The 27,653-nt window shown below is 35.9% G+C and overlaps 1 protein-coding gene across 2 annotated transcripts in view; it reads right to left on the bottom strand.

Annotated features, from left to right (window-relative positions):
- The window catches only part of LOC101894115 (uncharacterized), a 281,643-nt gene that overhangs the window by 24,219 nt on the left and 229,771 nt on the right, over window positions 1-27,653 (bottom strand). For both annotated transcript variants that reach the window (XM_059118333.1, XM_059118332.1), the window contains exon 11: window positions 15,111-15,615. In XM_059118333.1, the coding sequence (XP_058974316.1) occupies window positions 15,152-15,615 (464 nt within the window). In that variant the 3' untranslated portion in view covers window positions 15,111-15,151. The remainder of the gene's footprint in view (window positions 1-15,110; window positions 15,616-27,653) is intronic.

Here is a 27,653-nt window from a genome sequence, read left to right as displayed (position 1 = left end):
CAATTTTTTATACATGGATGACCTTTTGGAGGAATGCTGGAAAATGTGTACACATATAAAATATTCTAAAGGTCTTTAAGCATAGGAAACCTTCAGGGTAACAAATTACCTTGTGGAGGATTTCTATTCACAGAAAAACGTCTGCAGGATGTTCATACACAGAGTACCTTCTGTAGGCCTCTTTACACAGAAAGTATTGTGGAGGTCTTCTTTACAAAAAAAAAAACTTCTCAGTCTTTTTTTCAAACACCGTTGCTGCTAAGCGTCTCCTTCAGGATGACTCTCATAGCTCCTTCCCACAAAGACGACATTTTTAATCTCTTTTTTGCCATATGGCAACCCTGACTGTCATTCTTTCTCCTGCACTGCAGAACGATATATAGATAGTACGTAGTGCGATTTAGTGATGATACTGGGTTTTGTAATTGTAATTGAATATTTATTTTACTACGAATTAATGAGGTTTGACTTAATGTTGCTGCTGATGCTGCTGCTGCTGGCAAAAGAAAAATTAACTTTGTTTTTGCCACTTTTAATTTAAGGTTTTCAAAGCAGGAACAACAATAGAGGAAATGCCATTTTGAAGAGAGAAGAGTTTTTAGATAAGCCAAGGTGGTTGGTGTTGAAACAATACTGCTGCGAAGGACAAAGGACAGTGAAATGATGTGTTTAAAAAGAGTAACAAAAATTATTAAAAAATGAAATTAAATGCTGATTAGGAAGAGTGAGAAAATTATTGATTTTTTCCAAGAAAAGGCTTAAATTGTTGTGTCTTTAGGGTTCTCGCTACGGGAGTAAGATAAGGTTTTATTTGGGAGTAGGGGCGAAGATAGAATTTTCTTTCTTAAATTGGTAACAGGGATGTGACCTAGCCAACTTGGTACGGTCCGTCGCTTTTTGAAGACATATCACAAAAAAACATACATGGTAAGATGAAAAAACTGCAACCAACTTCAGACTGCTGTCATTTCTAAACCACTCGTCGGACAGCTGATAAAATTATTCCAGTGACAGCTCATTATATTGTTTACAAGCGTACAAAAGCATTTTGCTGAGAATTTTCCAGAAAAAAAAAAGTTATTCGTGATGGAATTCAAGCGTGTTATATTTGGCTGGAAAACCACAAGTGGCTATCGTTAGAGCATTCCGGAATAAATCTTTTGTGTCTCGTACCATCGCCCGTTACTGTGATACTGGTAGCGAAGCCCGACGTCAAGGAAGTGGAGGGAAGAATACAGCAACATCAGCAGAAATGGTTCGAAAAGTAAAGAAGCGACTTGATCGAAACCCACGTCGCAGTGGCCGAAAAAAGGCTTGTGAGCTGAACATATTGCAATATTCCATTCGGCAAATATTGAACAAGTAAAAAAACATTAAGTTCGGCCGGGTCAAACTTTTAATACCCTCCACCTTAGGGTAAAAGAAACATTAGAAGAAATGTGGCAAAAACCATTAAAATGCCGAATATTGGGAGGTACCGTTATATGGGGGCTACACCAAAACGTGGACCTATAATTACAATGTTTCGCCACTCGAACTAGGACCCATTATGACCCACAAATACCAATTTTTAGACAAATCAGTGAAAAAATGTGGCATAAATCATCAAAATACCAAATATCGGGAGGTACCGTTATATGGGGACTATACCAAATCATGGACCCATACATGCAATGTTTCGCCACCGGAGCTGGAACCCATTATGACCCACAAATACCAATTTTTAGACAAATCCGTGAATAAATGTGGCAAAAAAAAAATAAAATACCGAATATAGGGAGGTACCTTTATATGGGGGCTATACCACAACGTGGACCTATACATGCAATGTTTTGCCACACGCTCAGGGACCCGTTATGACCTACAAATACCAATTTCCAGACAAATCCGTGAAAAAATGTGGCATAAATCATCAAAATACCGAATATTGGGAGGTACCGTTATATGGGGACTATACCAGAACGTAGACCGATATATCTCATTTTCAATACCAACCATCCTAGACACAATGCAAATAGCTCTGCTAAATTTTGGCGCTCTACGTCAGATAATGTGGGCTGTATCGTGATTTCAACAGACAGACGGACAGACGGACATCGTTAGATCGACTTAGAATTTTATGCTGATTATGAATATATATACTTTATGGGGTCTAAGACGAATATTTAAGGATGTTACAAACGGAATGACAAAGTTAATATACCCTCCTTTCCAAGGTGGAGGGTATAAAAATGAGCTCGGGGAAAAGCCATTGAAATTCCAAAAAGTGCAAGAATTTACACCGCAAAGACAGAAAATAGACTCAAACGAGCTAAAGAGTTGCTTCGCTAGGCCGAAAATGGTGAACTGCCGAATTTGGTTTTCTCCGATGAGAAAACATTCGTTATCCAGCAGTTTGTGAATAAACAAAATGATCGTGTTTAGGTCAGCTGAAAATGTACACTTTCGGTTGGCCACCAGAACTCAAGCGCCGGCCATGGTGATGGTGTGGGCCGCCATAACAGCCGATGGTCGTAAATCGTATTAATCGACCGTGGCATCGGAATAAATACCGAATATTATCGCGAAAATATTCTTGAGGGTGTATTAAAGCCTTGGGTACGCAAATATTTTGGCCGCCGACCTTGGACATTCCAACAGGACACAGCACCATCGCACTCAGCACACGCCAGCCAAGAATGGTTACAAAATGAGGTTCCTCGCTTCATTTCCAGTGCACAATGGCCACCAAAATCTCCGGAGAATAATCCGATGGACTATTGTGTCAGGAGTATTTTGAAAAGCAAGGTTGGTACAAAAAAATACAATGGTGTCGATCACCTCAAGCTTCGCCGGGAATGGGCCACATTACCGCAGAGAAACATTCGGGCAGCGTGTGACGGTTTCATTGGCCGTTTGAAGGTAATAATTCGTGTCAAAGGTGAACAATTCGAACAAATCTAAACTTTTTCTAAAATTTGATGCTATTTCCGATATTTTTCGCTTTTATTTAATAAAATTTAAAAAAAAAAAAATTAAAATTATGGCCTTTGGCTTTGTTGCAGTTTTTTTTATCTCACTCTGAAAACTCCTTCTCTTGAGCTTTCTGAGTAGACATGGATTTGTGGCGAAACTTCATTTAGCGGAGATTTTTTTGTTATATATTTCCTTCTAAGCTCGGAAGCCTTTTGGAGGTCCCCTAAACTCAGAAGTCGTACAAATCGAATAATTCTAAACTTATTCTAAAATTTGATGATATTTCCGAGATTTTTTGCTTTCATTTAATAAACTTTTATAAAAAATATAAAAATTATGGCTTTTGACTTTGTTGCAGTTTTTTTATCTAACCTTCTTCTCTTGAGCTTTCTGAGTAGACATGGATTTGTGGCGGAACTTCTTTTAGCGGAGATTTTTTTATTATATATTTCCTTGAGAATATCTCCTTCTGAGCACAGAAGGCTTTTGAAGGTCTTCTTAACACAGAAGTTTTTCTAGAAAACTTTCTTATGTGGAACACTCTCCAGATGGTCTTTTAAAGACAGAATAGCAATTCCAAGTTGTCTGTATGCAAAAGATCTCGTAGAAGTCTTAAGTTTTATGTTTATCAATTTTTTACATATTTTTATATTTCTCCGAAATTATACCGTTCAGAAGGCATTTCTTTCTCCTTTGCATTCTAATTTTTGTTGGAAATTATTTTTAGCAAATTCCTAAATTCATATTCTTTAAATCCTTACGAAAAGTCAAACTTATGTCTCCTGGTACCACTGTTGAGCCATATTTGAGCCAACATCAAGAAAGGCTGTCCTTCAGCAAGGGGGGGGGGGGGGGAGCGGTAGAGGTTGAGGAAAACATTCTTGTATCCAGTTAAGAGCACTTTTGTGTTAATTTGAATACAATTTTTCTTTTTCTCCGCTCTTTTTTTGCTCTTTTTACTGTTTGCCATGGTTCAACATTAGTTCTTAGTGCGCGGGTAGCTGCAATGGTATTTTTCTTGAAATACCAGCAAATGGTAACTGTTATATTGCTCTCCTGTTTCTTCTTCATCTTTCGTTTTCGTCGTCTTCATCATCTTGTAAAAAGTACTTTTGAATATTATTAACATAAATCTTGGCAGCAATAATGTACAGACTCACCTGGAGAGAGAGGGAGGAGAGGGGGTTAGAGAGGGAAAGGCAACAAAAAGGAAAAAAAACTAAGGGAAATATATAACCAAACTATGAAACCCATATTACCTCAACATTTTGCCCAACACACATTTTACCATTTTGCCCCTACGCACACAATTACCATGCCATTACTAGCCGGAACTCTTGTTGTATGCCCTGAGACCAGGTGTACATCTTTGCCGCTCTCTCTCTCTCTCTCTCTCTCTCTTGTATTTTGGTTACATATTGCAAAACGTTTGAAGTGTTGCTCCAACATGTACTTGAAGGTAAGAGGAAACCCTAAAAAAAAACCTTGGAAACATGACCAAAGTTATGGTTATAGACATGGACCAGTTGTCGTAGATGTTACGGAAAATGTAAATAAAAATGAACACCCAGCCGTACATATTTCCTACTCTCTTAGCATGAGCAATTGTTACAACCATGTCTCAATGGAGATACAGTGTTTGGAAATTAAACTTAGAGACACCACACACAAAAAATATTCGGGGAGTTTTTTAAAGACCTGCGACTTTTTGGATGTTTTCTATTCTAGATGACCTTCTAAGGGAGTTCTATACTCAGATGGCTTTCTAGAGCACTTTTATGTATATAAAAAATATGCCCTTATACATATTTTAATTTTTTTTCTGGTTTTTTTATACACAGAAGTCCATTGAGAGGTCTCCTAGACATAGAAGATATTTTCGATTTTTTTATCCAGAAAGACATTCTTGAGTAGACAGAAGATCTTCCACACGCCCTTAATCAAAAAGGGATCTTTAAGAGGACTTTAAAAAACAGACGATATGCAAAATATATTTTTTACACTAAAAATCTTCTTGAGGTCTTCATAAAAGGGGAGGACCTTCCAGAGATCTTTAAAAGACAAAAACCTTGCAGATCGCTTTTAAACGCAGAGAGTGTTCGAGAAGTTTTGTGGATACAGAAGACTTTTGGAGGTATTTATAAAACTTCTTAAAGGGGAAGGCCTTCCAGAAATATATTAGAGACAGAAAACCACCCACCACCACCTAAACACAGAGAAAGTCCTGTAAGAAATTTTGTAGACACAGAAGACTTTCTGTAGATCTTCTATACGCTGAAGTCCTTCTAGAGGTCCTTTTAACACAGAAGACTTTTTTACGGGTATTCTTATCATGGAAGATCTTCTGGAGGAATTCTATATCCCAATGGACCATCTAAAAGACCTTTCACACACCCTTAACCACAAAAGTACCTTTTAACAACAGGAGATATTCATATTTTTTTTTTTACACGGAACATTTTTCAGAGGTCTTCTTAAAGGCTAAGGCCTTCCAGAAATCTATTAGAGACGGAAAACCACCCAAAAGCCTCTAAACACAGCGAAAGTCCTGTAAGAAATATTGTAGACACAGAAGACTTTCTGGAGATCTTCTATACACTGAAGTTCTTCTAGAGGTCCTTTTAACACAGAAGACCTTTTTACGGGTATTCTAATCATGGAAGATCTTCTGGAGGAATTCTATACCCCAGTGGACTTTCTAAAAGACCTTCCAGAAGTCCTCTAAACAAATAGAAATTCTTTTAGAAGTTTTGTAGCCACAGAATAGTTTCGGGAGGTTATAGAAGACTTTCTGGAGGTCTTTTTAATAATGACGTCCTTTTTAATACTAAGGTCCTTTAACACAGAAGACCTTTTGCGGGTTTTCTAATCGTGGAAGATCTTTTGGAGGAATTCTATATGCCAGTGGACCTTATAAAAGAACTTTCACACACCTCTAAAGGACCTTTTAAGAGACTTTTAACAATAGGAGATATTCGTAAAATATTTTTTACACGGAACATCTTTCAGAGGTCTTCATAAAGGGGAAGGCCTTCCAGAGATATATTAGAGACGGAAAACCACCCAAATGCCTCTAAACACAGAGAAAGTCCTGCGAGAAATTTTATAGACACAGAAGACTTTTTGGGGTATATATACTGACGTGCTTTTGGAGGTCCTTTTAACACAGAAGACCTTTTTAGGGGTATTCTAATCATGGAAGATATTCTGGAGGAATTCTATACGCCAATGGACATTATAAAAGACCTTTCACACACCTTTAACCACCTTTTAAGGGACGACGGGTGATATTCATAAAATATTTTTTACACGGAACATCTTTCAGAGGTCTTCTTAAAGGGGAAGGCCTTCCAGAGATCTATTAGAGACGGAAAACCACCTAAAGGCCTCTAAACACAGAGAAAGTCCTGTGAGAATTTTTGTAGACACAGAATACTTTCTGGAGGTCTTCTATACACTGAAGTCCTTCTAGAGGTCCTTTTAACACAGAAGACTTTTCTACAGGTATTCTAATCCCGAAAGATCTCCTAGAGGAATGCTATATTCCTGTGGACCTTCTAAAAGACCTTTCACACACCTTCAACGACAAAAGGACCTTTTAAGAGACTTTTAATAATTCGAGATAGTCATAAAATATTTTTTACACAGAACATCTTTCAGAGGTCTTCTTAAAGGGGAAGACCTTCCAGAGATCTTTAAGAGATGGAAAACCTTCCAGAAGTCCTCTAAAAAAACAATCCTTCGAAAAATTTATAGCCAAAGAGGGGTTTCTGGAGGTCCTTTTTAAAAACTAAGAACTTCAAGAGGTCCTTTAACACAGATTACTTTTTTCGTGTATTCTAATCAAGGAAGATCTTCTAAAGGCCTTCCATATTCAATGGAGCTTCTAAAGGATCTTTTCCCAAAGAGGACTTTTTAGAGGCTTTTTAGATTTTCTTTATCAAGGAAGACACTCTTGATTTGACAGAAGTCCTTCCACACGCCTTTAATCACAAAAGGACATTTTAGGGTATTTTTAAAACAGGAGACATTCATAAATTATGTTTTACACGGATGATTCTACCGAGGTGTGTTTAAAGGGAAGACCTTCCAGAAATATTTTAAAGACGAACAACCTTCCAGAAGTGCTCCAAACACAGAGAAAGTCTTCCAGAATTTTGGTAGACACAGAAGACTTTCTGGAGGTCTTTATAGCAATGAGGCCTTGTAACTTCTAGAGATCCTTTTGAACACAGAAGACCTTTCACAGGTATTTTAATCGCATAAATTTTCTAGGTGAATTCCATGCCCAATGGACCTTCTACAGGACCTCTTAGAGGATTTTTTAATAAAAACAAGTCTTTTTGGAGGTTCCCCACTTATTGAAAACTTCTGTACAGAGAAGAGTTTTTTAGAAGTCTCCAAGCACAGCAGAATTTCTGGAGGTCCTTCAAACACAGAAGATCTTTTACAGGTCTTCTAATCACGGTAGATCTTCTAGAGAAATGCTATACCCCAGTGGACCTTCTAAAGGTTATTTTACCAAGAACGGCCTCTTAGGCTTTTTTTTATACAGAGAAGATCTTTATGAGGTCTCTTACTTACTGAAGAGTATCCACAGGTCTTCTTCTATACACAGAAGACTTTCTAGGGGTCTCTGAACCACGGAAAGCCTTCTAGAAGTTTTGTAGAAACGGAAGACTTTTTGAAGGCCCTTTTAATACAGGTATTCTGATCTCGGAACATCTCCTAGAGAAATTCTATACCCAATGGACCTTTTCAAGTTTCTTTTACCAAAGAGGACCTCTTAGAAACTGTATATTTTTATTCAGGAAGATAAAAAAAACAGACGAAAAAAAAAAAAACAGACGTCCTGGTGAAGTTTTGTAGGCACAGAAGACTTTTTTAAAAACACTGACGTCGTTCTAGAGGTCCTTTTAACAGAGAAGACCTCAAAAAATCTTCCAAAAGGCCTCTGTACCCAATGGACCTTCTAAAGGTCCTTATACAAAATAGGACCTCTTACAGGTTTTTTAGATTTTTTTACCTAAAAGAGGTATTTGCACACAGGTGTTGGTAGGATAGACACAGAAAAACTTCTAGAAGTTTTCCAAACTCAAAAGTCCTTTAAGAAGTCCCCCATATGAAAAAGATTCTGTATAGACATTCCATACACAGAAGACCAGTATATACCTTTTGTGCTCAGAAAACCATTTAGAAGCCTCCGAAACACAAAAGGACCCCAAAATATGCTTTATATGGCTTCTGACCACAGAAGATGCTGCAGATTCCTGCTGCACATAGAGGATCTTCTAGAAGTTTTTTTTTTTTAACAAGGAAGTTCTTCAAGATGCACACAGGGGACCTTCTCAGATCATTTTAATTAACAGGAGATCAGAAGTCCTTCAAGAGATCCCCTATATAAAGAAGGTTCTGTGTAGACTTTCCATACACAGAAGACTATGAAGAGACCTTTTATACTCACTAAGCCTTCCAAACACAGAATAGCTTCAAGAGACTATTTATAGGGCTTCTGTATACAGAAGATCCTGCAGATGCCTTTTATACATAGAAGATCTTCCAAAAGATTTTTTTTACAAGAAAGTTCTGCATGTGGCATACATGAGATCTTCTGAGAACATTTGATGCACAGGAGATCCTTTGGAGAATCGGAGTGGAGAAAATGAACCCTTAACCCTTAGCTCCGAAAGAGTATGTATCCCCTTTTTTATTGACCTTAAATATTGAGTGATTTGGAGTATTTATTTTCATACAGCTTAAGAATCCGTATCTCTTGGGTCCCCAATTTTTAATTAAGAAAGAAGGCCTGAATTCTAATCTCAGTAGGCATCCTTCTAAATTCTAAAGACCTACCTAAATTTTAAAGACCTACCGAGGGTCTTCTGAACATGGAAAGCCTCCTAAAAACCTACAGTTCTGCTATACATAACTGGAATTCATAAATGTGATATTTGTAATTCGAGAATTCCAAAGCTCCCCTAGCTCCACCCTACCTTGGCTAGCTCACTTCCTAACCCTCTGTATATTTCCATCTCCCGCCATGGTCACCACCACGACAAGAACACAACTTGTCCCAACCCTGTTGAGTTGCGGCTGGTTCACACCAATGTTGTACCTGCCAAACGACAACGTGCCGTTAAGTGGCGGTCTGATGACTCTTTTGTTTCCTGCTAAGCTTCTTCTGCTTGGTGTTCTTTTTGTTGATGTTGTTGTTGCTGGTTTTGTTGTTGTTTTTTTGCTTCCTTGTTCGCTTGTTAAATTTGTGTGTTTTGTCATTGGCCAAAAAAAAACTGGGAATCGTATTTTCCTCTCTCATTCCACGAGGAAAACTTTTAATTTATTTGGCAAAATATTTTTGCACAACTTTCTCAATGACAACACAACACGTGGAGGAAGCAACAACAGAAAAAACGCGGAGAACAACAATAACACAACAACTAAATGATATGAAAAAAAATGTAAAGAAAATCTATGCAAGAAATGAAGAAAAGAACAGCGGAAAATAAAAACCTGAAAACATAAAACATATTCAACATATTTTTGTTTACCTCATCTCTCTCACTCCCTCTCTCTCTCCCCCAAGCCATCTCTCTGCGGCGTGTAAAAGTTTCCGAAGAAAAAAAGTGAAACTTTTTCTTGATTTTCTTTTCAAGTACCCATCGCAGTTTTTCTTTTTTTCTTTCTTTTTTTTCTGATTCGTTCGTTAAAATGTATAAACATTGTACTTTGTAAAGACATCATTAGAACTTTGTCAATTTGAAATGCAATGAGATGCAAAAATTGCATGACTGTGCAGCGATGCAATGATGCAGTGTGGTGTTGTTTGTTTGATACTACACTCGCACACACACACACACACATACATACTCATGAGGAAAACTAAGAAAAATAACATTTGGAATTTCATTTCGGTTTTTTTGTCCGTTTGTTTGGAAAAATATGCATTTATGTAGAAAAGTTATTTCATCTATTTTATTTAAGTAATAGCAGAAGAAAATAAAAAGTTAATCAGCTTTGATGGGGCGGGGGAAATGTCAGGGTTGGGAGTTTTGGAATTGTGGGAGAGGGATCTTATAAATATCAAATTTTTACCTAATCATACTTCACCATACAAAGTGTCAATAGCATTTTTGTTTAGATGAACCTGCTATGGTGGGCATATTCCTTTTATACCCCTCACTATGGTATGGAGGAGGGTACATTGAGGTTGTCCTTTCCTGTGTAACTCATCGAAATGGTCACTTAAGATCCAATAAAGAAAATATGTATTCTTGGTTAGTGTGAAATTCTAAGACGACTTAAACATGCTCGTCTGTTCATCAAAGGTAATCACTCCAACTTTGAAAGGGATCGACCTTCATGGCTATAATTTTGGCCATAGGTGTGTTATATCTGAAATTTGTGTATATCGGGCCACGCTTTCATATAGCTCCCATTTAAAAGTACCTCCCGATATTGATTGTTGCAACATTTTCCACATTTTGAGTATTTGGCCTTCTTAATGGGCACAATACTCTGAGGCAGAAAATTTTGTTAGACGAAATCCCAGTTATAACAAAAACCCCGGTTCTCATAGACACCTGGACATAAGAGTTCCTCGGAGACGTCGAGGATAATCCTGAAAGTTGTTGATGAGGGGACAATATTTTGTATACCCTCAGTCATATGGCTAGAGGGGGTATACACTACACTCTGAGGCAGAAAATTTTAGTAGACGAAATCCCAGTTATAACGAAAATCCAGGAACATCGAAGATAATCCTGAAATTTGTTCATGAGGAGAAATTTTGTATATCCTCAGTCATATGGCTAGAGAGGGTAGAGATGAAAAAAACTGCAACCAACTTCAGACTGCTGTCATTTCTAAGCCACTCGTCCGACAGCTGTTAAAATTATTCCAGTGACAGGTACAAAAGGTACAAGCGTACAAAAGCATTTTGGTGAGAATTTTCCAGAAAAAAAAAATTATTCGTGATTTGGAATTAAAGCGTGATAGTGTGGTTTCTTTATATTTGGTTTGGAAAACCACAAGTGGCTATCGTTAGAGCACTACAGCATTTAAATGTGAATAAATCTTTTGTGTATGGTACCATCGCTCGTTACTGGTAGCGTAGCCCGACGTCAAGAAAGTGAACGGAAGAAAACAGCAACATCAGCAGAAATGGTTCGAAAAGTAAAGAAGCAACTTGATCGAAACCCGAGTCGCAGTGGTCGAAAAATGGCTCGTGAGCTAAACATAACGCAATATTCCATTCGGCAAATATTGAAAAATGAGCTCGGGGTAAAGCCATTGAAATTTCAAAAAGTCCAAGAACTTCTTACACCACTTCAGAAAGAAAATAGACTCAAAAGAGCTAAAGAGTTGCTTCGCTTGACCGAAAGTGGTGAACTGCCGAATTTGGTTTACTCCGATGAGAAAACATTCGTACTCCAGCAGTTTGTAAACAAAAATAATTATCGTGTTTACTTGCCAAAGAGGTCAGCTGAAAATGTGCACCTTCGGTTGGCCACCAGAACTCAAGCGCCGGCCATGGTGATGGTGTTGGGACGCCATAACAGCAGATGATCGCTCTCCGATAGTATTTATCGACCGTGGCATCAGAATAAATGACGAATATTATCGCGAAAATATTCTGGAGGTTGTATTAAAGCCTTGTGAACTCCAACACTTTGGAAACGATGAGGCTTCCAACAGGACTCAGCACCATCGCACTCAGCACGCACCACCCAAAAATGGTTAGAATATGAGGTTCCTCGCTTAATTTCCAGCGCACAATAGTCATAAAAATCTCCGTATACCAATCCGTTGGACTATTGTGTCTGGAGTATTTTGGAAAGCAAGGTTGGCACTAAAAAATACTAAAGTGTCGATCACCTCAAGCAAGCGCTTCGCCTGGAATGGGCCAAAATACCGCAGAGCAAAATTCGAGCAGTGTGTGACAGTTTCATTGGTCGTTTAAAGGCCATAATTCGTGCCAAAGGTGACCAATTTGAACAAATCTAAACTTATTCTAAAATTTAATGTTATTTCCGACATTTTATGCTTTCATTCATAAATAAAAAAAAAAGAAAAATAAAAATTATGGTATTTGACTTTGTTCCTATTTTTTTATTACTCTGTATATGTGTCAAATTTGGTGAAAATCGGTTAAGATATAGTCATGATTCCCATATTTATGTTTCATCCTATTTGGTGTTTAAGTCTCTGACATTCGCAATATGCCCTCCACATCAATGATAGTTGGTACCAGATATCAAATACCGCCAGGCCAGTCAGAATGGAATTATTAGGCACTGAGAATCGTAAATGTATGCCCATTTTGTTGCGAAATTATTGTCTGTCTCTCCCTTAGCAAATCAATATTTTCTCATAACATTGTCTCCATACGCACTATTCGTGGTTTAAATATCCCGCTCATTAAAATCCATTATCTCACAACATGAAATTGTTTATTTATTAAAAGTTTTTTTGTCTTATTCACCATACTCACTCAGCCTCACACACACAATAGATTTCCTCTCAAATCTTCTCATTTTACCATTGCCACTTCCAAACAATTGCACTAACAATTCCCTGTCGTTAAGCAGCTCAATTGAATGATAAGAAATCTTACTCGTACTATTTGCTAAATGACTTCTCCGCTCGCTATTCGTATAGAGAGAAACGATGATGCTCTCTCGCCTCTTTATTAGTGTGAATATTTGTAATAAGTGCAAATGTGTGAGTGAGTAACTGAGTGACTACACTTAAAGATAAGTTAATGGGCAAAGGAAAATTTCGAATCGAAAAATCTAGTCAAGTGCAACAGATAATGAAACAAGGATGTACATAAACAAGGCATTGCACAAGGATAATTAGGTAAAATTGAAAATAAGGAAGAAAACAAATTGAAGTGAAATAAAGGTATAGAGTTGCAAAAAAAAATCGAGGAGTCTACAAAATAGGTAAACATGGAATTGAAAATTTAAAAAAAAAAATGCAGAGAATTTTTGAAGGACCGAAATTAAATTCTGTTTCAATAAGTGTGATTTTAGTTAATATTTCGAATGATAGTACTGACTGCAATTTGAGGAAGAACCAAATTATCCGAAAAACTGGCATGAGAGTTCATGGCCTCAGTGTGCCTCACATGTTTGCTATTAGCAAAGCACTAATTTTTCAAGGATATCTCATTCCGTTCATTTATCTTTAAATGAGTAGAAAAATCAGAGCAACATAGTCGTGTTCAAGTTTTTCTTTCAGCACCAGTGTCGAGGAGTAGTCAATAGGCGCCGTTTGTCAGAATTATGAAAATGAACAAAAAATTCCCTATCCAGCGTCCACCCTGACTTGAAGCTCACACTCCAACCAGGACTATAGCTGAAGCGCTTCAATATCAAATCAATGGAAAAGATGAATATTTATTCTACAATTTACCTGAATGACTGAAATTATCTCAGATTCACCTTTCGATTCCAACTTGAGGCTCAAACTCCAACCTCGACCAAAGCTCTACGCCAAACCCAAGAAAAATTTTATTTTTTTCTATCGTTTATCGGAATGACTTAAAATGAATTGCGCATTTACTTCCCAACTCCAGTCTTAGGGTCAGACTTCAACCTGGACTTTGGTTTCATTAATCCAACCCCAAAGCCTTGAAAAAATTCTAAGGCTTTAGGGGACTTATATAAACGTGGGTTTGTTAAGGCCTCATAAGTTCTAACAAATGGTTTTTTTAAGGAATATTTTTAAGAGTTTTAGGAGCTCTACAAAATTGGAGAATTTATGAGCTCCATATGCGTTGAGGACGCTTTTTTCAATTCCTGTATCCGTGGATTTTTAAAGAATATTTTCAAGACTATCCTGAGCTTTATGAGCGTGGATTTTTAAAAAATATTTGCACGATCTTCCGAAGCTCCATAAGCATGGATTTTTAAAGAGTATTTTCAAGACCTTCCTAAGCTCTATGAGCGTGGATTTTTAAAGGATATTTTCAAGATCTTCCTGAGCTTTATGACCGTGGATTTTTGAAGAATATTTTCAAGACCATCCCGAGCATTATTAGAGTGGATTTTTAAAGAATATTTTCAAGATCTTCCTGAGCTTTATGAGCGTGATTTTTAAAGAATATTTTCAAGATCTTCCTGAGCTTTATGAGCGTGGATTTTTAAAGAGCCGTATGAGCGTGGATTTTCGAAGAATATTTTCAAGGCCTTTCTTTCTGAGCGTGGATTTTTAAAGAATATTTTCAAGACCTTCCAGAGCTTTATGAGCGTGGATTTTTAAAGAATATTTTCAAGACCTTCCAGAGCTTTATGAGCGTGGATTTTTAAAGAATATTTGCAAGGCCTTTCTTTCTGAGAGTGGATTTTTAAAGAATATTTTAAGACCTTCCTGAGCTCAATGAGCGTGGATTTTTAACGAATATTTTAAGACCTTCCTGAGCTCAATGAGCGTGGATTTTTAAAGAATATTTTAAGACCTTCCTGAGCTCAATGAGCGTGGATTTTTAAAGAATATCTTTAAGACCTTCCTGAGCTGAGTTTAGACTACAAACTCCAAAGCCATGCACAATTTCAATATTTTTTCTATTGTTTATCTGAGGAAGTAAAATAAATTTTGTTTCCATCTCCCAACTGCAAACCTAAGGGCTAAACCTCTACATTAGTCCGACATCAAAGCCTTTGAAAATCTCAAAAATTTTCTATCATTTATTTGTGTGACTTAAATTAGTACAACATTCACCCTTCAACTTCGGATGCGGTTTGAGGCTCAGGCTCCAACATCCACTTTAGTTGAATAAGCTCGACTGCAAATCAAGGGGAAACCTTAAAATGACTTCACTTTCCAACTCCAACCTAAGGGTTAGATTCCGTTGTGGACTTCGGCCACATAAGTTCGACCCCAAAACCTTGGGAAATCTCAAAATTTCATCTACCATTTATTTGTATAACTAAAATTTTCACAACAATTATTTTGATGCTCAGATTCGACCTCGACTTCAGAAAAATCTCAAATTTGTTTCTATAGTTTTACCGAATGACTAACACCAACACAATATCCATTTGTTGACTCTTTACAGGTCAGTATATACTCTCAACTCAAATTGCAGTACCTTGACCCCAAAAACTTGGAGTATCCGAAAACTTCTTCGATCATTTCACTCTCACACTTACCATGAAGACGACTATAAATCTAGTTCGAACACCGACACCTATCAGACGCGCATCTCATCTATTGCCGCCTGTGGCACCTGTTGCTGCAGGTGCGATGGCCCACCGCCCACCGCACTCGATGACGTTGTTGTCATGCCGATATTATCGACAGTCGTGCTGCCATGCGTATGGGCATGGCCATGATGATGGGAGTGGCCTTTCGAAGAGGGAGCACTGCTGACCCCGCTACTACTGCTACCATTCGAAGGGGTTTGATCGATCAAATTTGAATTTAAACCACTGCCGCCTCCGACACCACTACTACTTCCGCCGACGCCACCTCCACCCCCTGATCCACACGAGGGATTGGTTGAGGAGGCTGTCCGTGTTGGTGGTCGTGGCGCTCTTATGTGATGTGATAGTGTGGCCATTCCTGAAATGATACTACCGTTGGGATGTGTTTTTGTTTGTTGTTGTTGCTGCTGTTGTTGTTGTTGTGTTTGATATTGTTGTTGTTGCGGTGAATCTACAAAAAAATGAGAGAAGAGGGGATTATAATTTTGAGAGATCATAACATAATACATGAGACCAAGAGAAGATATGTATTAGAAGTAATGTATTTTAAGTATAGAAGATGTGTGAAGAAGACCTCCTAAAGGTCTTCTCCAAATGGGAATCCTTCTAAAGATTTCCCTTTAATATTCGTTTTCCGATTTTAAGAGAATGTTTTCATGGTCTTCATTATTATTGAGCTAAATCGTTGATGTTTAAGGCAAAACTTCAGGGCTTTCATCCCCGCGGGGATTTTTAACGGATTTTTCAACGCTTTCGTCGCGGATTTTTTTTAAAGAATATCTTTAAGGACTTAATCGCGGATTTCTGAAGAATATTTCCCAGGTCGTTATGAGCTCCTTAAGCATAGATTTTCAAAACTATTTTTTTTAGATTATTGTTATTTTTTAGATTATTTTCAAAGTCTTCTTGAGCTCCATAAGAGGGGATTTTTAAATAAATTTTTCCAGACCTCCATCAACTCTTTAACTTTTTAAGGTCTTCATGAGTTATTTTTGTTTGGATTTTCAACAAATGTATTTAAGGTCTTCATGAGCTACATTAGCGTGAGTTTTCCAATTTGTTTTCAAGAACCTCCTGAGTTCTATAATCGGGGATTTTTGAAAAATATTTTTCATAAAATATTCTCAAGGCACTAAGCAGGGATATTTAATAAATATTCTCAAGGCACTAAGCGGGGATATTAAATACATATTCTCAAAGCACTAAGCGTGGATTTTTAAGGAATATTTTCAAGGCCCTAAGAGAGGATCTTTTAGAAACATTTTTAAGGTCTTCATGAGCTCCACAAGCGTTATTTATTAAAAAAAATATTTTTAAGGAATATTTTCTAAACCCTATGCGGGAATTTATAAAGAATATTTTTAAAGTCCTCATGAGTTCTATAAGCGTGGATTTTTAAATAATATTTTTAAGGTCCTCATGAGCTCCATAAGCGTGGATTTTTATCAAATATTTTTAAGGTACTCATGAGCTCTATAAGCGTGGATTTTAAAATAACATTTTTAAGGTCCTCATAAGCTCTATAAGCGTGGATTTTAAAATAACATTTTTAAGGTCCTCATAAGCTCTATAAGCGTGGATTTTAAAATAATATTTTAAGGTCCTCATGAGCTCTAAAAGCGTGGATTTTAAAATAATATTTTAAAGGTCCTCATGAGCTCTATAAGCGTGAATTTTAAAAGAATATTTTAAAGGTCCTCATGAGCTCTATAAGCGTGAATTTTAAAAGAATATTTTTAAGGTCTCCATGAGCTCCATAAGCATGGATTTTTAAAGCATATTTTAAAGTCCTCATAATCTTCATAAGCGTGGATTTTTAAACAATATTTTTAAGGTCCTCATGAGCTCCATAAGCGTGGATTTTTATCAAATATTTTTAAGGTACTCATGAGCTCTATAAGCGTGGATTTTAAAATAACATTTTTAAGGTCCTCATAAGCTCTATAAGCGTGGATTTTAAAATAACATTTTAAGGTCCTCATAAGCTCTATAAGCGTGGATTTTAAAATAATATTTTAAGGTCCTCATGAGCTCTAAAAGCGTGGATTTTAAAATAATATTTTAAAGGTCCTCATGAGCTCTATAAGCGTGAATTTTAAAAGAATATTTTTAAGGTCTCCATGAGCTCTATAAGCATGGATTTTTAAAGAATATTTTTAAAGTACTCATGAGCTCTATAAGCGTGAACTTTAAAGAAAATATTTATAAGGTCTTCATGAGCTCTATAAGCGTGGATTTTTAAAGAATATTTTTAAGGTCCTTATGAGCTCTATAAGCGTGGATTTTTATCAAATATTTTTAAGGTCCTTATGAGCTCTATAAGCGTGGATTTTAAAATAATATTTTTAAGGTCCTCATGAGCTCTATAAGCGTGGATTTTAAAATAATATTTTTAAGGCCCTCATGAGCTCTATAAGCGGGGATTTTAAAATAATATTTTAAAGGTCCTCATGAGCTCTATAAGCGGGGATTTTAAAATAATATTTTAAAGGTCCTCATGAGCTCTATAAGCGTGAATTTTAAAAGAATATATTTAAGGTTCTCATTAGCTCTATGAGCGTGGATTTTTAAAGAGAATTTGGAAGTCCTTTTTGAGCTCACCAAGCGTGTATTTTTAAAGAGAATTTGGAAGTCCTTTATGAGCTCACTAAACGTGTATTTTTAAAGAATATTTTCAAGGCCCAACTGAGGTCCCTAAGTGTGGATTTAAAAAGAATATTTTGAAGAACCTCATAAGCTTCATAGCGCAGATTTTCGAAGAATGGTTTGAAGAACCTTATAAATTCCCATAAGCGTGGATTTTCAAAGAATATTTTGAAGAACCTTATAAGCTTCATGAGCGTGGATTTTTAAAGAATATTTTGAAAGCCCTCATGAGTTTCATAAGCGAGAATTTTTAAAGAATATTTTCAAAGCCCTTACGAGCTCCATAAGGCCCTCATTGGCCCCTTAAGCGGGGATTTTGAAATAATAGTTTCAAGTCCTAACTGAGGTCCATAAAGGTGGATTTTTAATGACAGTTTTCAAAGGCTTCATAAGCTCCATGAGCGTTGATTCATAGAGAACTTTTTCAAGCTATTCCTGAGCTCCAAAAGCTCCGACTTTTTAAGAAATATTTTCAAGGCCTTCATGAGCTTCATCAGCTTGGATTTTAAGGAATATTCTTATGGCCTTCATGAGCTTCATAAGAATGAATTTTAGAGAATATTTCTAAGGCTTTTATGGCCTCGATTTTTCCAAGGCCTTGATGAACCCCAAAATCTTTGTTTTTTTTAATCGTTAATTATTTCAAGATATTAAAGACAAGATCTTAAATGTGAAATTGAGAATAATATTTTCAAGGTCCCCTGAATGTCTTAAATGTGGATTTAATATTCCTAATTATTTTGAATTTATCTAACGCCTTTTTGGGCTGCATACATTTAAATTTTCCAAAGTTTTTTGAGCTCTTAAAACGTGATTTTTTTTTTCAAGAATATGCTTAATGCCTTTTTATGTGGATCTTATCATCATATGGAAATGGATTTTGAAAATAGTCCCTTGCTTTCAAAATATATCCAAAATCTTTTTTGTGAAACCCAATTAAACTTCCCCCTATCCTTCCAACATTTATATTGTAGTCAAAAAATGGAATTCCTACCTGGTTGCGTATAATTACTGTGGTTAATCATACGCCACCCTCGAACTTTATGCTCCTCTTAAAAGAAAACTGACCCGTCAATATCTTATATAACATTCCCTTGCATCGCATGTCATAGCTAATTTAACAGATTTTGTTTCCACTGCATCATGAAGTTATTTCCATTGAACAACATTCCTAATCTGACAGCTAAAAACATCAACGTAAAGGACACACACACAAAACGCGTGGACAACATTCCAGCCAAACATAAATCAATCTAGAGCACATGGAAAACATAAAATTTTACTGCAGTCAAACCGCAGCGTTATCATGGCGAACTTCATCGTCATCATCATCAACATCGACAACAACATCAGCAGTCGAGCAAATTGGTGCGTATTGATGCTGTTGCTCGCTCGCTTACTTTCTAATGGCACTCCATAACCTTTCACTAACCCATATTTATACGCAACTGACTTTTCTATTAGCGGACGAGGGTCGTTTGTTGGTTTGTCGGTCGGTCGTTTGCCCGGTCGGTTGGCTATTTAGTTTTCATTTGCCCAGAGGTGGGAATATTTAACTGTTGCAGGAGCTGTGCAGGGATGTGATGAAAGGAAGCACAAAATTGCATAGTTAGTTTGTACAAATTGGCTTTTTCTGCAACAAAAACAAATGAACGCACTTGCACACCCTAACTCACTCACACACATACAAACGAACGTATAGGACTTCCAACATTGGCGGAAACAACGTGTACAAAGAAAGGCGAGCCAAAGGTGTACACTGTCCAACACATATATATTTGATCTTCCCCAGCATAGCTGTGAAGTGGGGAGAAGGCCAATCAAAGGCGAATGAAAACCCATACATACACCCTCATGGAACATAGCAAAGAGTCCTGTGTCCTTTATGCTTAAGATGCCGGGGTGGGTGGACGAGTGTGGGTGAGTAAATTTGTTGTTCGCGTAGATATGTGTGAGTGCGTGTGCGCGTGTGTGTGTATCCTTGTGTTGTGTAGTTTATATCGCCTCAAAGTCACTTCTGCTACTAACTTTGTTTATGTGCATGACCTGCATAACGAATGGATTTTCTGCTGCTTCTTCTTCTTCTTTTCCTCTGTCATATAGGTAGTAACCATTGATAGGGACACACAACTTGTGGGACTTCGCTTACAACTATACAAACAACAAGTGCCTGTGAGTCGACGACCATAAAAGAACTCTTTTAACCTCGAGCATCGATTTTGTTACCTTCTAACATTTCAATTGAGCAGAATCTGACAGAGCGAGCTAAGGTAGCCTGAGGTTTGGAATCCAAACTCAGAAGGGGGAGACCACAATAATAATGGTCAAATTCTGGTACAGTGAAGGGGTAAAAATGATAAAAATTAATATGGGGGAGTAGAAATTTATTGAATACAATTCAATATTCTGTAATTAAGGCTTGAAGATTCAATTTAGGGAAGGGCAAAATTTTTGTTTTTTTTTAACGATTTTTTTGTTTTCCATGGAAGAATATCTATTCGCTTTCTATAAAACTGCTGAAATTTTAAATGGAATATTTCAAGAATAAAACGATCAAGTACGTTTGAGTGATCAGAGTTAACCTGATTCTATAACGTTAAGTTTTTGTGAATCTTTCCAAGTCTTTGGGAGCAATGAGTTCCATAGAAGAGAGTTTTTTTTTCTAAATATGTATTGAACTCCTTAAAATTAGATTTTAGGGATTTTTTACAAGGCCTGTACAAATAGCAGTTTTAAGAAACGTCTTCAAGGGTTTATTGACCTCATAAACATGAATAATTTATTTCATTTCCAACACATTGCGAATCTTAATTATCGTGGATTTTTCCTAGACCTATTTGGGATTCATAAATAGGACACTTTTAAGAATAGTCCCTTTGGCTTATTGAAAAAAATAACATTTTGAAAGAATATTTTGAAGTCTTTATGGAGCTCCCGCAGATTTCTAGGAGTATTTTTAAGGCCTTCACAAGTTCCATAAATGTGAATTTTTAGGAATATTTTGAAAGCAACGGAATTAGTTCTATAAATTTCTAAATTTTCCAATTAAAAAAAAAAAAACATTTCCAGGTTTTTTGTTGAACTCCATAAACGTGATTTTTTAAGAGCCTCCGTGAGCTCTATCCTGAAGCTTATTGAGTTAATGAACTCATATTGCCATATTTGCCATATTTCAGAGACCTGTTTAATCTTTTCACCGTAGATTTTTTAAAATATTTATTTTTAATAATGTTTTGATACGCCTTCATGAGCTCCGTAAACATGGATTTTTTTTGAAAGAATACTTCCAAGGCCTTTTTGAGCTCCATAGAAATGCAATTTTGAAGACTAATTTCATGGCTTTATTGGTCAAAAATTGTTGGATTTTTAAATTACACTTTCAAGGCCTTTATGAGGTGGTTTTTTAAAGAAGTTTTGTAATTTTGGATTTCTTTTAAGAATTTTTCGTAGGTTTAAAGACTAACTCCAAATATAAATATTTTTAAAGGCTTTTGATTTTAGAACACTTAGATTTTCAAGGAATATTTCCAAGACCTTCTTAAGCTCCATAAACATCGAATTTTCAAGATTGTTTCCAAGGTTTCGATTTTTAAAGAAAAAGTCTTACCGAGCTCAAAGAAGTAGGGCTTTAAAGGATATTTCCAAGGCCTTTTTGCCTTCAAAAACGTGGATTATTTAAAAAATATTTCTAGGACCTTATTTACCCAAAAAATTTGGGATTTTGAAAGATTATTTTGAATATCTCATTGGCTAAATAATTTGAAATTTTAATTTAGTTTTAAAGAGTCTTTGCAAGTATTTGAAATGAAAAAATAGAAATTAAAAAAAAAGGATTTATATAGACTTTTTAGTTTAGAAGACTTGATTTTTCAAAGAATATTTCCAAGGCTTTTTTGAGCTCCATAAAAATCGACATTTCAAGAATATTTCCAAGGTTTCGATTTTTAAGGAAAAAGTCTTATCGAGCTCAAAAACGTAGAGGTTTGAAGGATATTCTCAGACTTTAAGATCGCGGATTATTAAAAGAATATTTCAAGGACCTTATTTACCCACAAAATTGAATTTTTGAAAGAATATTTTGAAGGCTTTATTGGCTCAATAATTTGGATGTTTTATGTAGTTTTAAAGAGTATTTACAAGTATTTGAACTGAAAAAATCTCGAAATTTAAAAAAAATATTTTTAAAGATTTTTAAGTTTAGAAAACTTGGTTTTTCAAAGAATATTTCCAAGGCCTTCTAGAGCTCCATTAATGCCGATTTTTTTAGAATGAGATAAAAAAACTGTAATCAACTTCAGACTGCTGTCATTTCTAAGCCACTCGTCCCACATCTGTTAAAATTATTCCACTGACAGCTCATTATATTATTTACAAGCGTACAAAAGCATGAGAATTTTCCAGAAAAAAAGTTATTCGCGGTGGAATTCAAGCGTGATAGTTTGTTTTCTATATATTTGGCTGGAAAACCACAGGTGGCTATCGTTAGAGCACTCCAGTATTTAAATGTGAATTAATCTTTTGTGTCTTGTACCATCTCTCGTTACCGTGATACTGGTAGTGTAGCCCGATGTTAGGGAAGTGGACGGAAGAAAACAGCAACATCAGCAGAAATTGTTCGAAAAGTAAAAAAGCGAATTGATCGAAACCCACGTCGCAGTGGCCGAAAAATGGCTCATGAGCTGGACATATCGCAATATTCCATTCGGCAAATATTGAAAAATGAGCTCGGAATAAAGCCATTGAAATTCCAGAAAGTGCAACAGAAAGAAAATAGACTCGACAGAGCTAAAGAGTTACTTCGCTTGGTCGAAAGTGGTGAACTGCCGAATTTGGTTTTCTCCGATGAGAAAACATTCGTTGTCCAGCAGTTTGTAAACAAACAAAATTATCGTGTTTACTTGTCAAAGAAGTCAGCTGAAAATGTGCACCTTGGGTTGGCCACCAGAACTCAAGCACCGGTCATGGTGATGGTGGTGGCCGCCATAACAGCCGATGATCGCTCTCCGCTCGTATTAACCGGCCGTGGCATCAGAATAAATACCGAATATTATTGCGAAAATATTCTGGATGGTGTATTGAAGTCACTTGGACATTTCAACAGGACTCAGCACCATCGCACTCAGCACGCGCCAACCAAGAATTGTTACAAAATGAGGTTCCTCGCTTCATTTTCTGCGAACTATGGGCATTAAAATCCCCGGATACCAATCTGTTGGACTACTGTGTCTGGAGTATTTTGGAAAGCAAGGTTGATACTAAAAATACCAAGGTGTCGATCACCTCAAGCAAAAGCTTCGACGGGAATGGGTCAAAATACCGCAGAACAACATTCGGGCAGCGTGTGACGGTTTCATTGGCCGATTGAAGGCCATAATTCGTGCCAAAGGTGACCAATTCGAACAAATCTAAACTTATTCTACAATTTGATACTATTTCCGACATTTTTTGCTTTAATTAAATAAAATTTAAAAAAAAGAAATGTAAAAATTAATTATTGCAGTTTTTTATCTCATCATGTATGATTAAAGATCAGATCACGATTACAGATTTAATATTGCTTCGGAAATTATTCTGAAAAAATCGCGATAGGAGTATTCTTTGAAAATATTTTTAACATGAGCTAATAATAAGATTGAAACTAATTTGAAAAATGTAGTCTTTATAGTTGCTATGATATCCTTGGAAAAAGTCTTGGAAAATCCATAATTAAGGGTCTACTTGGCAACTTTAAAAAATTACCAAAAATCTAAAAGGTTAAAAATATCCATATTTTTTGTGCCGGAAATGTCCTTCAAAACTCCTTGGAAATCCATCATTGCATGTCTCAATATATCCTTTAAATTTTGTGAAAAAACGTTACCATGTTTCACACATCCTGGACAATATCCTTAAAAAATCCCCAAATATAAAGCAGACGGTAACCCTAAAAATATCTTCAAGTTTCAATTCTTCAACCTATTATTGAGGTATAAATGCTTGATGGTCATATAAAAATCAAAAAAAGTCTTTGATAAATAGATCGGCAAGGCTTTGGATTTTTATGATAGAAAGCCTCTAAATTTTCTACGGTAAAGGAGTTGGTTTGGATATTGCAATAAGCAGTGTCTTCGATGTCTTTTTTATCCTTTTGCGAGCTCACTGGAGCTATAATTAAAACACTAATAATACCCCTTACATACTCCCGGTAGAATTTCATATGAAAATTTCTCGTTCATGATCCACTTTTGTAGTCTACCTAATTAACTATTTGGCGTATACGTATTGGCATACATCATACGTCATCACTACCATTGCCACTGGATTCTTTTTTGTTGCTACAGCAACAGCTGCTGTTACTAATAAATTAACCAACTAAACCTTTTTACAATCAATCGGAATTCTGGCGAATTTCCCTAGCAATGGGAAAAATAGCAAGTTTTGTTTGGTTTTTTTTTTCTGGTTTGTTCATTAAAACGATAACATGGTGTGTGCCATAATGAAAACAGCATGGGAAACAACAACAACAATAAACAACGACAATGAAAGAAAAACAAGCGGGTATCGGTAGGGTGGAGGTACTACCCTAAACCACCATCCCAATGATGATGACGATGATGATACTGCCGACCTACTACCTTTGCTGTCGTGGCCACCATCCTTTTTTCCTCCGAAAAATACCATCATTTTACGGTGTTGTTCGACTCTTGACATAACGACAACTAATCAAATTTGAATTTACACAGAAAATTAGACTCGAAGCCATTACAAAGTGCAACGGAAGCGGAAACAGTTGCGATATCTCAGTCGTTGTGACAGCATACATACATGGAGAGCTAGGCAGACACACACACATTCTCATACCTAGAAATCGAATGACAGAATACGCATGCATGTTTGCATGGAAATCTATATGTATGGAGGTATACGAGAGTATGTATGTATGAATGTATGCGTGTGTGTGTGTTTGTGTGATTGCAACATATTGCATGTTTTACATTGCGTTCCATAGGCAATGATGTACAACATGTCGAATGGAAATTTTGTACAAATGCGAATGTGTTGTTGTACGAGTGCATGTGTGTGTGTGTAAGTGTGTGCGTGTTTGGAAATTTGTATGCAATCCTGTTAGTTAGTTAGGTTTATTCATTTCTCTCTCCCTGTTTGATCCTTCTCCTGCTATTGTTTTTGTTGCTGCTGATGATGCTGATCACCAGCATCGTCATGGTGATGCGTAACATTGACACAAACGACAGGAAAGTGACATGACATCCACAGCAAGCACAGCGTGTAACGAACGGAAACATTGAAAATTACAAAACAAATGTTAAGTTTTTGTTGTAACTCAAACTACAGCCACCGCCACCACCACCACAGTCGTTTAGGGGTTTGTTTGTAAATTGAAAATTACCGGTAATAGGCGGTGAATTGTAAACATGTTTGTTATTTTTTTATCGTTGTTGTAAATTAGATAGCGGTATGTGGGGGAGGGGACAATAAATGGTGGATTTATGTGGAATATACTGTGGAAGGATGTCCATGGAAATAGATTAAAAAAGGGGTCCTGAAACACTTTGAAAAGTCCACATTTTTTAAGGTAGTGAAGATCTAGGAAATATTTTTAAAAGTTTGCATTTGTGGAGCTTACAGAGCCAGAAAATTTGCAAAAAAAAAGAAAACTCATATATGGAACCCAATATAGCCTTGGAAATATTAATTAAAAATCTGTGATAATGGAATTACAAAAGTCCACGTATTTAGGACTCTGGAAGGTGTTGGAAATATTCGTGAAAAATCCATATCTATAGAGCTCAATAAAGCCATGGATATATCTTTCAAAATCCAAGTTAATAGAGATCATTCATATCCTGGAAATATTTTTGAAAAAAACTTAGCAAGATCTTTAAAGATTCTTAGGATGTCTAGGTTTGTTGGAAATATTTGTGAAAAATATACATCTACAAAGCTCAACAAAATCTTAGATATTTCCTTATTAGTTCCCGCATATAGAGTTCAAAAAGATTCTGGAAATACATAATATAAAAAAATCGACCATGGAACTTATTGAGGTCTTGGAAGTATTTCATAAAAAAATTGACACTAATAATATCAGCTCAATTTCAACTGTTGACCCGAAAGTTTCATCAACAGAAAGCCAACGGACATGCTTTCATAGGAAACAAGGATTTTTCTAGTAAATACTAGCAAAGGTAGGGTATCATTAGCAATATTTGTTGTAAACGAGAAAACATTCCTACAAAAAGCCTCGTTTATAGAATGTGCCCTTGACAGTAGTCTTTTAAAATCGTTGATTAAGGAGTACACTTCAAGGCCTTGAAAATATGCTTTAAGAATACCCGAATATTATGGACAAAAAGCCTTAAAAAAATAGAAAATATTCCTTAAAAATTCACTGCTCTAGAGCTCTTGAAGACCTTAAAAATTTCCTAAAAATAAACGCCTATGTTGAATAATGAAGACCTTAAAAATATTATTTATATAACCCCGATTATAAAGTTCATTAAGGCCTTGAAAATATTTATTAAAAATCCATAATTATAGGGATCATAAAGCTTTAAAAATTATACAGTAAAAATGCTTGAATATGGAGCTCTTGAAAATACCTTTTTTATATTTCCGATATTGAATTCATGAATTTTCATTAAAATACCATGATCAAAAATAACATGAAGCTCATGAAGACCTTGAACTTTTCTTTTTGAAAATCCCCGATATGAAGCTCGAGGAGGCATTGAAAATATTCCGTGCTTCTGTACTCCTTTGAAATCCGCTTTGAAAATACACTTTTCTGGAAGTCCTGAAGTCCTTTGAAGCATTCTACAAAAATACACGTTCGTGAAGGTCTAGAGTCATTTGAAATATTTTTTTTTTTTAAATTCTCGTTTGTGGAGCTTCGGATGTTCTTTGAAATATGTTTGTTTATGTAGTTCCTGTAATGCTTAGAAAATGCGTTTTGACAATTAATATTTCTGGAGGTCCTGAAGTTGTTTAAAACATTTTTTTTAAAACCCTGTTTTATGGGCCTCAGATGTCCTTCGAAATATTCTTAAAAAATACACTTTCGTGAAAGTCTAAAATCAGTTGAAATATTTTTGAAAATTCTTGTTTTAGGAGCTTAGGATGTGCTTTCAAATATTTTATTAGTATTCACTTTTGTGTAAATCCTGAAGTCCCTTTAAAGTATTTTTTGAAAAATCAAAAATGAAAGTCCTTTTGAATATTCTTTGAAAATCCACCTTTCAGAAGCGACAAAAGTCCTTTGAAATATTGTTAAAAAAGCCACATTTCAGGAGCCACTGAAGTCCTTTGAAATATTCTTGAAAAAACAGGTTCCAGGACCTCTGAAGTCCTTTTAAATATTCTTTAAAAATCCACGTTTCAGGAGCCACTGAAGTCTTTTGATATATTCTTCAAAAATCCACGTTCATAGAGCTTTAGAAAATCTTTGAAATATCCTTTAAAAATCCACTTTTCAGAAGCCACTGACGTCCTTTGAAATATTCTTTAAATAAATTAAATATATATTCAGTAGGAAATGAAGTCGTTTAAAATACTCTTCAAAAATCAACGTTTCTGAAGCTACTGAAGTCCTTTAAAATGTTCTGTAAAAATTCGAGTTTCAAGAGCCACTGAAGTCCTTTGAAATATTCTTAACAAATCCACGTTTTAGCAGCATTGAACGCTCTATAACATATTCCTAAAAATCCACTTTTCGGGAGCATTGGATGCTCTCTGAAATATTCTTTAAAAAACACGTTTCAGGATGTACTGAAGTCCTTTGAAATCTTCTTCAAAAATCAATGTTTCTGGAGCTACTGAAGTCCTTTGAAATATACTTTAAAAAAC

The sequence above is a fragment of the Musca domestica genome, unplaced genomic scaffold, assembly GCF_030504385.1.
Source record: "Musca domestica strain aabys unplaced genomic scaffold, Musca_domestica.polishedcontigs.V.1.1 12, whole genome shotgun sequence".
Taxonomy (NCBI): Eukaryota; Metazoa; Arthropoda; class Insecta; order Diptera; family Muscidae; genus Musca; species Musca domestica.
This window is presented reverse-complemented; position numbering and strand designations above follow the sequence as displayed.